Below are 13,559 nucleotides of genomic sequence, written 5' to 3'. Positions count from 1 at the left end.
GCTGCAGTAAACGCTACAGTAAACTTTACAGTTAACGCTATAGTAAACTACAGTAAATGCTACAGTAAACGCTACAGTAAACTCTACGGTAAACGCTGCAGTAAAGTCTACAGTAAAGTCTACCGTAAATGCTACGGTAAACTCTATGGTAAACGCTGCAGTAAACTCTACAGTAAACTCTACGGTAAACGCTGCAGTAAACGCTACAGTAAAGTCTACAGTAAATTCTACAGTAAACGCTACAGTAAACCACAGTAAACTACAGTAAACGCTACAGTAAACCACCGTAAACTACAGTAAACGCTACAGTAAACACTAGAGTAAACACTACAGTAATCTTTACGGTAAACGCTGCAGTAAACGCTACAGTAAAGTCTACAGTTAACGCCACAGTAAACTACAGTAAACGCTACAGTAAACACTACAGTAAACTCTAAAGTAATCTCTACGGTAAACGCTGCAGTAAACGCTACAGTAAAGTCTACAGTAAACTCTACAGTTAACGCTACAGTAAACTACAGTAAATGCTACAGTAAACGTTACAGTAAACTTCAGTAGACGTTACAGTAAACTACAGTAAACTCTACAGTAAATGCTACAGTAAACTCTACAGTAACGTCTACAGTAAACGCTACAGTAAACGTTACAGTAAACACTACAGTAAACGCTACAGTAAATGCTACAGTAAACTCTACAGTAAACTACAGTAAACTCTACAGTAAACTCTACAGTAAACACTACAGTAAACACTACAGTAAACTCTACAGTAAACTCTATAGTTAACACTGCGGCTTTTGTAGTGTGTTTATAGTATGCACTGAATACATAGATGATTTACTGTACTGCTTTTGTCTAAATGTGCAGTGCGCTCAACTCCATTTTCCAGTGAATTTATTTTCTTCTAGACTTTATTCATTAATGACCATAAGGAGGTGTTGTGGTAATGTAGAATAATAACCGGCTTGTCTTACAGAAGTTCTGGTTCTGGGGACGGGAGCTTGCACGTAACGTCTGGATCCAAGCGTGCTGTGCTTCCTGAAGAAGAAGGGCATCGCGGTGGAGGTTCAGGACACTGATCCCTCCTCCTGTCGCCGGATAACAGCGTCACGCCAGCAGAGAACTCTGGGAAATCACGCTTTCTCGTTACAGTGTGTCACATGACCTCTGAATGTAGTGTGTATAGAGTGAATAAACACAGATTAGAGGTATTAACACACGTGTCTGTGTGTGTGTGTCCCAGATTGAGGTGGTTAATCTGTCCTCTGTTATAACGGGTTAATCTGAGCTCATGTGTGATCAGACACAAACACACACTCCTCATCGTGTGCACGTCTTTATTAGCACCACATACACACTATTATCAGCTAGCACACAAACACCACACAACACAAGACTGCCAGTCCAAATCTGATCATATTTAGCAAGCGTGAACAGCAAAAAAAAATCACATGAAACATGACTTTTAGTAATCCATTAAGATGCTATTTCTATAAATCCGTCTCAGTCTGACCGGTCACATTCTCATAGAAACCAATGCAGAAATTCAGCGAAACAAAAGAGCGCCACGGGACATGCAACCTGATCTGAACATTTGCGATACGCAGTCAATCATTTAAATCAGATTGGTGAACATAGCTTTAACTACTGTAGGTGAAAAACGTCAATATCTGCCAGAGAACATATGAAGTGTGAACACTGCAAAACATCAAACGCCGGTGATCACATCCACTGCTCAAACGAACATCAGGAACATCAGTCGTGTGTGTTTCTGCATTTAATGTTGCTCTGGTTCTGCAGTGATTTGAATAAACTGATCCGGTTGAAGTCTCAGACATAAATGTCTGATTTTAATCCGTCTGTCCCAGAAAATCCACTGCGGGGGGAAATACTAAACCTTAAACTGATCATTCAGCCGGAAATCATCATCCTGTTGTCATTTACTCGTTCAAAACATCTATGACTTTTTTCTGTAAAACTCAGAAGATATTCTGAAAAACACTGTGAACAGCACCGGACCCCACTGTTTAAAGGGATAGTTTACCCCAAAATTCTGTCATTAATTACTCACCCTCATGTCGTCCCAAACCCGTAAGACCTTCGTTCATCTTTGGAACACAAATTCAGATATTTTTGATGAAATCCGAGAGCTCTCTGATCCTCAAGGCTCAGAAAAGTAGCAAGGAGATCGGTCAAATAACCCATGTGGCATCAGGGGCTCAACTGTAATTTTACGAAGCTACGAAAATACTTTTTGTGCACAGAGAAAACAAAAATAACGACTTTATTCAACAATTGGTGTCCTCCGCGTCACCCTGGAGCGCCATTGGGGAGTATCCACTGAACGTAAACAACGTATGCTGTTCTATACTGATGTACTTGCTACGTTTCTGGACCTTGATCGTGTAAGGATCCTTGCTGTCTATGGAGGGTCAGAGAGCTCTTGGATTTCATCAGAAATATCTTAATTTGTGTTCCAAAGATGAACGAAGGTCTTACGGGTTTGGAACGACATGAGGGTGAGTAATTACTGACACAATTTTCATTTTTGGGTGAACTATCCCTTTAACAGGATTGTTCAACAGAATATAGGCTAGTATCAAAAGTGTTTTTTTTTTTTAATTCCAAGTCAACACTTCACACTCCTGTCCAGTTGGTGGCGGTAAATGCACCATTTAAGCTGGTTTGCCAACCACCATAAAACCTCTAAAGAAGAAGAAACGCTAATCTACGGATAAAAAAGAGAAACACTGCAGCCGTGTTTTGTGTTGGAATGCGTGAAGGATCTCTCATGGGTTTGGTGTTGTGACGTTCGTTTAGTCATCAGAGTCGGCGTCGGTGTCTCTGGGATCCCTGAAGATGAACTCTGAGCCTGTGATGCGGCGGTACAGATCCAAGATGTCGTCCGTCTCGGTCTGGAAGTGCGGCGTGTGGTCGTACGAGCGGGAGACAAAGATCTAGATGAGAAACACAGTCGATCAGCAGCATTCGTTAGCTGGCGTGGTTGGCGCAGCGGAGCGCTAGTTACCTGACTCCTGCGGCCGTCGTCTGTGGGGACCATCAGGTTACTGACGCTCACAAACCTGCAGGATAAACCAACCATGAGTGACACGCGTGAACAACATGCCACGGCTGAGCTGTTTGCTGCTCACTTCTCCATGATGGGCTCCAGCAGGGCCAGACCGGGCTGGACCTCCTTCTCCGGGTTGCAGGTTTCCACCATCGTACTGACCACGGCCATGTACTTGCCTTCCGCCGCCACGTTATGAGCGAAGGACAGCAAACAGATGTAGATATCTGCACACAAACACCAAACTTTACTACCGCAGTATGCCTATTCAGCCCATGTGTCCTCTTAAGGTGTAAATGTGTTTATTTTTGTGTCAATGCTAAACAGGCAACACATCCCTTACACCAAAACATATTTAATACTGTTTAATTTTTACAAATCTGAAATAAGATGCAATCTGCAAAGATCTCCGAAGTTCTGATCTGAATCAAATGATTCACAAACCCGCTCAGAAGATCCGATCTGAATCAAATGATTCAAGTGACGTGACGTGGCCAAGTATGGTGACCCATATTCGGAATTAGTGCTCTGCATTTAACCCATCCAAAGTGCACACACACAGCAGTGAACACACACACACCGTGAACACACACCCGGAGCAGTGGGCAGCCATTTATGCTGCGGCGCCCGGGGAGCAGTTGGGGGTTCGGTGCCTTGCTCAAGGGCGCCTCAGTCGTGGTATTGAAGGTGGGAGAGAGCGCTGTACATTCACTCCCCCCACCTACAATCCCTGCCGGTACGAGACTCGAACCCGCAACCTTTGGGTTACGAGTCCGACTCTCTAACAATTAGGCCACGACCACCGAATTTCTGATCTGAATCAAATGATTCGCAAATCCAGTCTGAAGTTCCGATTTGAATCAAATGATTCACGAACCCGCTCCGAATTTCTGATCTGAATCAAACAATTCACAAACCCGCTCCAAAGTCCCAATCTGAATCAAATGATTCACAAACCCACTCCGAAGTTCTGATCTGAATCAAATGATTCGCGCTCCCGAGTCCCAATCTGAATAATGATTTGCGAACCATCATTTCAGATCAGGACTTCGGACCGTGGATCGTGAATCATTCAATTCTGGAAATGATTCACAAACCTACTCTGAAGTTCGGATCTGAATCAAACGATTCGTGCTCCCGAGTCCAGATCTGAATAAAGGTTCGTAAACCATAAATGAATAGGTAGAAATTTCCCTGATGAAAGTTACGACTGGAGCTGAACGCGTGTGCTTGATTTGCAAAAACAAACATCACTGGTTCTTGCATGTCAAGCATTAGCATTTGAGCTTCTGTTGCCATATTTGATGTGCATAGGATGGAAGAAAAAATGCAGAAATGTAATGAGCTCTTTTTAAGTTGAAATAGAATACTCCAGTGAAAATACTCCAGTGTTTTCCACTTCAAGCAGGTTCCGTGGCTCACCTGACTTCCTGTTGAGGTGCGTCTGCGGGATGACGATCTGGCAGGAGTTGGCGTTGTGGGTGTTTTTGATGGGGTGGTTGAGTAAGCAGATGACGCGAATGACGCGACCGACTTTCTTCACGCGCTCCGGCACATAGCTCGGGTCGCAGATCAGCTGCTTACAGCAGAAGACCTTCGTCGAGACATAAACGCGATCAGATCATCATCATCGGGGTCGTGTAATGATGACCCAGATAGCACAAGTACATCTGTAAGACGTCTGTTAAAGATCCAAAGATCCAGGAAAGTGTCTGCTGTGTACAAACATCTGACAGATGTCTGTAAGATGTCAGTTTTACATACATTCTAAATCATAAACATCTTAGAGACATCTAATAGACGTCTGATAGGAGACGTCCTATAGATGTATCGCAGATGAGCAAACGCTCTAAAAAATACGTCTTGCAGATGTAATGCAGACGTCAAATAGACGTCTCAGTGATGTACATGTGCTAGTTTTACATACATTCTAAATCATAAACATCTTAGAGACATCTTAAAGACATCTATTTAACATCTGATAGGAGACATCCAATAGACGTATGTCAGATGAGCAAACACTCTAAAAATACATCTTGCAGATGTAATGCAGACGTCTCCGTGATGTACCTGTGCTATCAGGGGAAGGTGTGTTTGTGCTCACCTCGCCCTCGGATCGCACCGCTGCCACTTGCCCGTCCTCCATCAGGATTTCGTCCACGCGGCGGTTTAGCATGTAGCTGTTCCCGTAGACGGCGCTGAGCCTGCGGAGCGACACGCCTGTGTCACGCTTGACCTGTGAGACCCACATCACTCATGTGAAGAGAGGAGTGAACGTTACCTGACGAAGCCCTGCGGCAGCTCGCCCAGACCGAACAGCGGGTAGAGGAACGGGCTGAGACTGTAGCGTGCCAGAGACTCGGAGTACAGCTTGATCCGGTTTATGGTCATCAGACACGGCTGCTCCAGATAGCTGACCGACACACACACACACAGCGTTACTGACCAGATACTGACTGACAAGGGTGTAGGTGTTATTGTGGCATTGGTGGGGACGTAACAGCAGACAACACATTTTTAATTGTTTGATCAAAATTATTGCTGGGTTAATTTAGTAGTGTGTGGATATTGGTAGGGACCCGTCATAGCATCTCTACTAAACTCATAACAAGGGATGTACAACTTTGGAAACTATAGTCCTCTTCTTAAATATGAAGAGCTCAAACAACAGATTCATGAGTTCTTATGGACGTGATTATAATATAAGTCGGACATTGACGTGAGTTGATGTTTTTGTCTCTTCTGAGGAAGATTCATTCACTTGTTTGTCACTGAACCACACACAGAGACATTCTGATCAGATTTATTAATGTTCATCTGATTCTAATTTGTAAGTGACTTTTCTTTCTGTTTTAAAGATGTTTTCTTTGGATTGTTTGACTACTCTATAGAGAATATAGGAAAACATAACTAGCTAAATTTCACATACATGAACATGGTAACCACAAATTAACCATGGTTTTGCAACACTAACCATAGTTTAACCATGGTACTTGTAGTAAAACTGTGTTTAAAAACAAATCATGGGTACTACACTTTTACTATGATAAAACTATGGTTAATTTTCATAAGGGATTTGTAATTGTGTATACTTTAACTGTACTGATGGCTTAATGTTTTCTACTGTTTAATAATAAAAAAAACAACAACAAAGAAAAAAAGAACCGCGCTCCAAAGTGCCGATCTGAATCAAATAATTTGCGATACGCGAACCAATTGGAGCACTTTGAAACAGTGAGTCACTTTGAGTCGATGCTTTAACTGATTCCGAGTTTTGAACAGCCGCGTTTCAACCATCACCACGCGTTTTTAAAATCATTGCAAGCGATGTCGAAATTCGAGAATGATTGGCTCTTTTGATCTGCTTTTGCTAGTGAATAGTGAACCGAATGATCGAATTCACGAGTTTGACTCAATCGGAGCGGTTCCAGCGTAAATGACTCACTCAATTGAATCGGTTCGTCTGTTCCTCCGCTTTTCGCGTCTTCAGTCAGGTTTACACGACACTGTCAGCACTATTACTGGCTCAGCTCGCTAGTTTTGTGACATTAACTGAAATAAGCGAAAACAGTATGATGTTTACAAATAAAATACCAATATTTCCATTCCACAGATAACATCCAACACAAATCTAGAACATATTCAGGCGAGGTAACCGGTTTACTGCTAACTAGTGAAACTCTCCATTAATATGACGAGCTGCAGCTCTAAACACACGTTAGATGGAAACATTGTGCTTTATGATCGAGTTTGCAGCTTAATTCACTATATTTGCAATGGTTTGAGCTGCAGTTCAATAGAAATCAGTTGAAAGCCTCCAGTCTCTCATACCACTGAAGTGAATGTTCAGTTTATCAGTATTGTAGCAAATATTAGAGAAATTATTGTTGTGTGTGATTGTATGAGTCTATATAGAGTTATAGTCAATGTAAAAAGAGCAGATGAACACAAAACAGCAGAACAACGTAAAGTTAAAGAGGCTAAACTTTATAATTCAGCTGAACTCTGCTCGTGTGTTTCAAACACTTCAGCTCATATGTTCTTACTCCACACGTGAATTAAATGTTTTCTAGCGTATTTCTTTAACTTCTCAATGCTATGATGTATTTCAGATGCGTTACAGTGGTTACATACACATATATTTAATTGTTTGACCATTTGATTATTGCTAGGGACAGTTTAGTAGTCGATAGATATTGGTAGGGACACGTCATAGCGTCTCTACTAAATTCTACACAGTTGATATTTTATATATTTATTTTACATCTCTGTATTTTCCAGAATGAGGAACCGTTTTTCTTTCAAATCCAGTCAAATGTTGTGTGCGCTTGTAAGGTGTTGCTCACTCGTCGTTGACGTGAAGGGCCAGAGCGTGACCTGTGACCTCCACCACATCGTCTCCCAGGTCGAAGTGGCGAAACACGTCCCTCATGGTGGTTCTGTGCGGGTCCATGTCGTGATGCGTCCGCGGATCCTTCTCCTCGAAGTTCAGGACGAAGGACATGAACTTACGGAACCGCCGCTTGTCGAACATCCCCATCAGATCTGGAGAAAAACACTAATACCAATAAAACTAAAACCACACAAAAAACCTCAGATACTAGAAATAAGACACACGGTAACTGAAATAAAATATAAAAAATGTAAACTTTTTTTCTCCTCTTGTTGATAAAGCAACATTTTTCATTTTTCATTTAAGTTTTTTTTATTGTTTTACTGTTATTTATATAGTGCTTTTTACAATGCAGAATGTGTCAAAGCAGTATTAAAGAGGGAAATAGTGTGTTGAAATAGTGTGCCGTTCTCCTCTGGCCAGACGAAACAGTTTAATTCTAGGCTGCAACAAAGTCAGATCTGACTTTCCCAGATCTGGTTCCCGTGGGTAAGTTGAAGTATTAAAATAAAAACTAAAACTAAAAAAAGAAATAGACATTTAAAGAAAACTAATAAAACTGACAAAAACACAAACAAACTTCATCTACTTAAAATGAAAAAGGAAAATATTTAAAAAATAAACTCAAATTTGGAATATTAATGAAACCCGTAATCACAGTGTTACCTGAATTGTGTGTCTCTGTCTCAGTGCAGGGGACTCTGTGAAGTTTCCCTCCTTTATACACGAAACTGCCTTCAATCACCTTGAAGTCCAGATATCGTGTGACCTCAGTGTACAGCAGCATCTTCACCAGAGGACCTGAAGGAGACACAGTCATCTAGGGCACTATGAGTTACGCAATGTGGAAAATGTGGATGGAATCGCAGAATCCAGTCATTAAAACAGAATGTACTGTATAACGTGGAATGCCACGGAATTTGCCAAATTTTGGATGAATTAATCAGAAGTAGGTCAGTACACTTAAATCGAGTCGCAATATGAACTAATGACTGTGAATATTTAAATATGAATCCTGCATGTTCTGCGTGTCTCTGTGTGAATGAATGGAAACACATGAATATGAGCTCTAGAGCTCTTGCTTCATGAGCATTTCACAGTTTCTTATGCGAAAAAAATGATCACCATAAAAGTCTTCACAGAAACAAAACTATCATCATATCATATACAAACAGAAACTTAAAGGTCTTCACAGCAACCCGTCAAAATAAAGGTTCGGTTTAACTTGAAGAAACGGTGACAGAAATATTACTTAATGTAATGGTAATACTACTACTGCTACTAATAAAATTATTATTAAAACATAATTTTAAAAGGAATATTTACCAGAAAAATTATTTACCAGAGTACATTTAGCAGAAAAATGTAATGTAAAATTATACATTTTTAAAAATAAAATTAGAGATGCTTTTGATTATTGCTTTTAATGAAACCATTAAAATGGAATCGAGAAAATGAATGGAAAACAGAATTTGGTAAAAATAAAACTAAATTTGAAATAAAAAAAAATTTTAATTATAATTTTTGTTAAACTTGTAATAAATTGCTATTTAATACGGTCAGTTTCATGATTTCAATTAAACATGCTTTTTGATTAATACAATTTTATTCAACCATTAAAACAAAGTCTAGAAAAATTAAAACGGAAAAAAATGGAATTTGGTAAAAAAATAAAATAAAATGGATTTCATAGGGCCCTACATCTTCACTGCCGTACGAACACACACACACTCACACACTACACACACACACACACACTCTCTCTCGCGAAAGTATTCATTAATTTTTTTCATGTTTTATTATGTTGCTGCCTTATGGTAAACTGCTTTGAATGACTTTTTTTCACATCAATCTACACTCCATACACCATAATAACAAAGCAAAAACAGGTTTGTAACTTTGCAAATTATTAAAAAAATTAAAAACTGAAATAATTACATTGCATAAGTACTCGTTTTCTGGGACAGTCCCAAACGTTTAAATGGTAGTGTGTCAGATCAGGTAAAAATATTTATTAAGGTAACATCTGTATTTTTCACTTTTTACACTTTTTACTTTGATAAAATCTGTCCAGCATTCCATGATCTATAGCTTGCTTAAATGTGTTTCTCACACACACCCCCACACACACACACACACACACACACACACACACACACACACACACACACACACTCACTCACTCACTCATATACACACACACACACATACACTCACCGTTTGCAAGCAGGAACTTGGGAATCAGATCCACGTTCCAGTCTTTCCCGCATCCCATTGATGTTGAAGGAGCAGAAACCTGGAACCTCTTATAAAGCTGTTCAGAAGAACAAACAAATGTTAATGTGTGTGAGAGGTGTGTGTGTGTGTGTGTGTTTTCATTTACCTCCTCCAGAGGGAAAATTGAAGCACTTTCTCCTCCATAACATGGGTTGGAGTCCATATGAAGGACTTTCTTCCCGTTGACTGACATCAGTCCAGATAAAACACATTCCTGCAGCACACAGATCACTGATCATCACACACAGATCTAGCGTTCGATCTGATGTTGAGCTGAGATTATCTGGTGTCCAGATTCTGGGCCTCAGCGCACCTGGGGCAGATTAATCGCATATTTTCATTTGCTGCATGCTTTTAAAAACACAATAACTTTTTTTTTTTTGAGGAAAATAAAAAAAAGGTACGTCTCGTATAATGGGCTTACTTCTCTCAGGCGCAAATCCAAATGTGTCCATATTCGTGATGTAGCTGAAGCTAAACTATTAGCCTTATTAGGTAAAATAGGCTTTGTAATTCACGCGCGTTCCAGTATCGACGGAAAAATATCATAATGAGCATTAATATGCCACAGTGGAGCGGGTCTCACGCCGAAAGGCACGGTGAACGGATGCGCTGTGAGGCGCCGGCGCGATCAAACAGCTGAAACATAAAATAGAATACTCCGTCATTTTTGGTCATACAGTAAAGGGCAAAAATATGCCACAGTGGACCGGGTCTCACGCCGAACGGCACGGTGAACGGCTGCGCTGTTTCCAATGAATGCAGTAGCTTAGTGTGCGCATGAGGCGCCGGTGCGACCAAACAGCTGAAACATAAAATAGGCTACTCCGTAATTTTTGGTCATACAGTAAAGGCATAATTCGAAAGTGCAAAGTGTTAGCAGTTTGAAAATTCAAGAATAATAGCAAAGTTAATAAGAATTCTTTCTAAGTGCAGCACCGTTCTTATTTCACTCTGCATAACCTGAACGAAAAAAAATATTTTTTTTTGCTAAGAACGAACCGAAATGAAAACATTTCGCTTTTAATCTGTGTATTTAACAGCCTGGGAAACCTTCCCAGGGCAGTACCTTGCCTCACCGACTAAAATCAGGGCGCCCACTACGGAGACGGCACCAGAGGTGAGGGGGCACAGTGACCGAGGTGGCCGGGCCGGGCCCCCTCAGCCCCCCCCGCCCCCCGTGGCGCCGACGCTGCTTACTTTTCATATCCAAATTAAACCAATATATCTTTTTGCAACTGAATTTAAATTCATGACCGGTCTTGAAGGAAAAAAATTAGATGAATAACTTTTTAAGACTAGTCTAAGCAGTTTATGCAACCGGCCCCTGATCTAGTCTGATCTCAGATCAGGATGCAATTGTTTCTTACCTTCAGTCCAGTTCCCAGAACAATCACATCAAACTCCGGCATCCTGACGCTCTGCGAGCGAATCCAGACACACTCTTCATCTGCCTGCCTCAGCCGTGTGTGTGTGATTATAATATTATCCTAAACTCATAATCCTCACGTCATGTGAGGGTCACTGACACACACACACACACACACACACACACACACACACACACACACACACACATACACATGTTGTGTTTTCATGTTTTATGGGGACATTCCATAGGCGTAATGGTTTTTATACTGTACAAACTGTATGTGCTATTGCCCTACACCAACCCTACCCCTTGCTGTTCAGTTGCTTTGACACAATCTGTATTGTTAAAAGCGCTATATAAATAAAGGTGACTTGACTTGACACACATACAAACACGCACACACTCACGCAAGCACGCACACACACACACATACACACACTCTCTCACACACAAACACACACTCACACGCACACATAGAAACACACGCACGCACACACACACAAACACACGCGCACACACACGCACACGCACACACACACACGCACACACACACACACACACACACACACACACACACACACATATATATATACACACACACACGCACACATATATATATACACATAATCAAAAGGGGAAAAAATAAATTATATTTTATTATAATATAAACTTATAATAAAGTATATACACTTAAATCAGCATGTGGCCCACTTTATTTATATATATATATATATCTCTCTCATTTGAATAATTGCATCAATAATTGCAGAATTGCATGACTCACAATAAGAATATGTATTAAGAAAGTACATTTTGATTACATGTTGACTTTAATCACACACACACACACTCACACACACACACACACACACACACACACACACACACACACTGTCTGCAGGAGTGTCCAGACACTCAAGATTTACACACATTTGCTACATTTTTCAATTTCAGCCTTTTACCTTTAATAACCCTGCTGCAAAACACAATAGACACATCACAGAATTTGTAATGGTTTATAAAGGGACTTGTATTGGTTTTAATGTAAGCTTTTCTACTGGTAATTGTTCACCTTCTATTGGTGGCTCGTTAAAACCAATACATCCTAATGGAATATGTCCCAAAGCACACTACAGAGAACCATTTTTAAAAATGGTTTTAATGGTTAAAAGCTAATGGTTTGTAATGATATTTGTAGTGGAAACAATTAGAATTTTCTGTAATGGTTTCCATTGTTTTTTCAGCACTGTAACAATAAAACAGTACATAACTGTAATAAAACAAAGTTTCTGATTAATATATAATAATATATAGATGATATTCATACATGAACTGCACAGATATAATATAATATAACAATCACGCAGTTGGGATTTGCTATATAGTATATCGCTTTTAACTGAATTGTTTGACAAGGTATGACTACATTTCCCAGTATGCTCCACGCGAAGGGGACTACATTTCCCAGCATGCTCGGCGCGAAAGCGACTACATTTCCCAGCATGCTCCGCGCCAGACACTTCTTCGACTCGTTTAGCCAGTCAATTTTTGTGAGTTTCGCTCTTCCTCACATTATAAGGTCGTTTCAAAGCGACAATTTAATCGGAAACATAACTTTTAAAGGCAGAGTTGCAGAAGCTACAGACTTTCAGTTCCTGAAACACACAGAATGACTGAAGCAGTAAGTCGCATTGATCTGTCGTTAGTAAGATCAACAGAAACACTTCTGACATACTGCTTAATACAGCGCCATCTGTTCAAGAATAAAGTTCAGCATAAACAGGCTACTAAATACTGATAAAGTGTATGCTTTTATCAGTGCTCTTGATAAAAAATGACTCAATATAACCGTGCGACTACACTAAAAATGCTTTTACTGTTATAAAAACACAGATTTGTGAGCATTATTGGAATAAGCACGCAACACACGTCATGCTCGTCATCCCAGAATCTGACCAATGAGAATAAAGTGTGTCGTCATCACGGCTCTCGCAGCTGATTTTGAGCAACTGCAGCGGCTGACCTCGGCGCTGGTCTCGTTTGGTCTTGCGGTACTTTGATTGTACCGAATTTAGCCGAAGGCTAGCTTTCATCCGCAGTGCCTTAGCAGGTAATCATAATCACAGGTAGACATAACTAGCACATACAATACATTAATACTTATACACATCCTATAACGGTAAAAATAACACCCAGTTTAAAGCACGACCATGTCAGTGTTTACAGAGTTGAGTTGATTTTAAGTAAGATTTCCGTTTTAATTTAAAAATATCAATAGATGTGCACAACCTTATTAAACGCTTAGTAAAGCATTCCAATGAACAATAGTGGGCCAAACCATTTAAAATTCTGTAAACCATACACAAATTTGAGAAAAGACTAAAATGATCAAAACTCAAAAAGTCGTGTTTCTCCAAAACCCTACATAAATAGATGCACTATTACGTTAT

General features: G+C 40.2%; 1 protein-coding gene across 1 annotated transcript; it reads right to left on the bottom strand.

Annotated features, from left to right (window-relative positions):
- Window positions 1-2,542: 2,542 nt before the first annotated feature.
- LOC107681331 (rab GDP dissociation inhibitor beta-like) lies at window positions 2,543-11,221 on the bottom strand. Its single transcript, XM_016477612.1, has 11 exons — window positions 11,108-11,221; window positions 9,844-9,951; window positions 9,678-9,774; window positions 8,127-8,261; window positions 7,414-7,612; window positions 5,349-5,480; window positions 5,172-5,271; window positions 4,490-4,661; window positions 3,150-3,294; window positions 3,026-3,080; window positions 2,543-2,954 (listed from the first exon to the last, which is right to left on the bottom strand). Exons 1-11 carry the CDS (start codon window positions 11,147-11,149, stop codon window positions 2,814-2,816), a joined length of 1,326 nt encoding a protein of 441 aa, XP_016333098.1. The 5' UTR covers window positions 11,150-11,221; the 3' UTR covers window positions 2,543-2,813.
- Between the last annotated feature and the right edge of the window lie 2,338 nt (window positions 11,222-13,559).

The sequence above is a fragment of the Sinocyclocheilus anshuiensis genome, unplaced genomic scaffold (assembly GCF_001515605.1).
Source record: "Sinocyclocheilus anshuiensis isolate Anshui unplaced genomic scaffold, SAMN03320099.WGS_v1.1 scaffold2274, whole genome shotgun sequence".
Classification (NCBI taxonomy): Eukaryota; Metazoa; Chordata; class Actinopteri; order Cypriniformes; family Cyprinidae; genus Sinocyclocheilus; species Sinocyclocheilus anshuiensis.
Note: the sequence above shows the minus strand (reverse complement) of the source record. Positions and strands in the feature narration are given on the sequence as shown.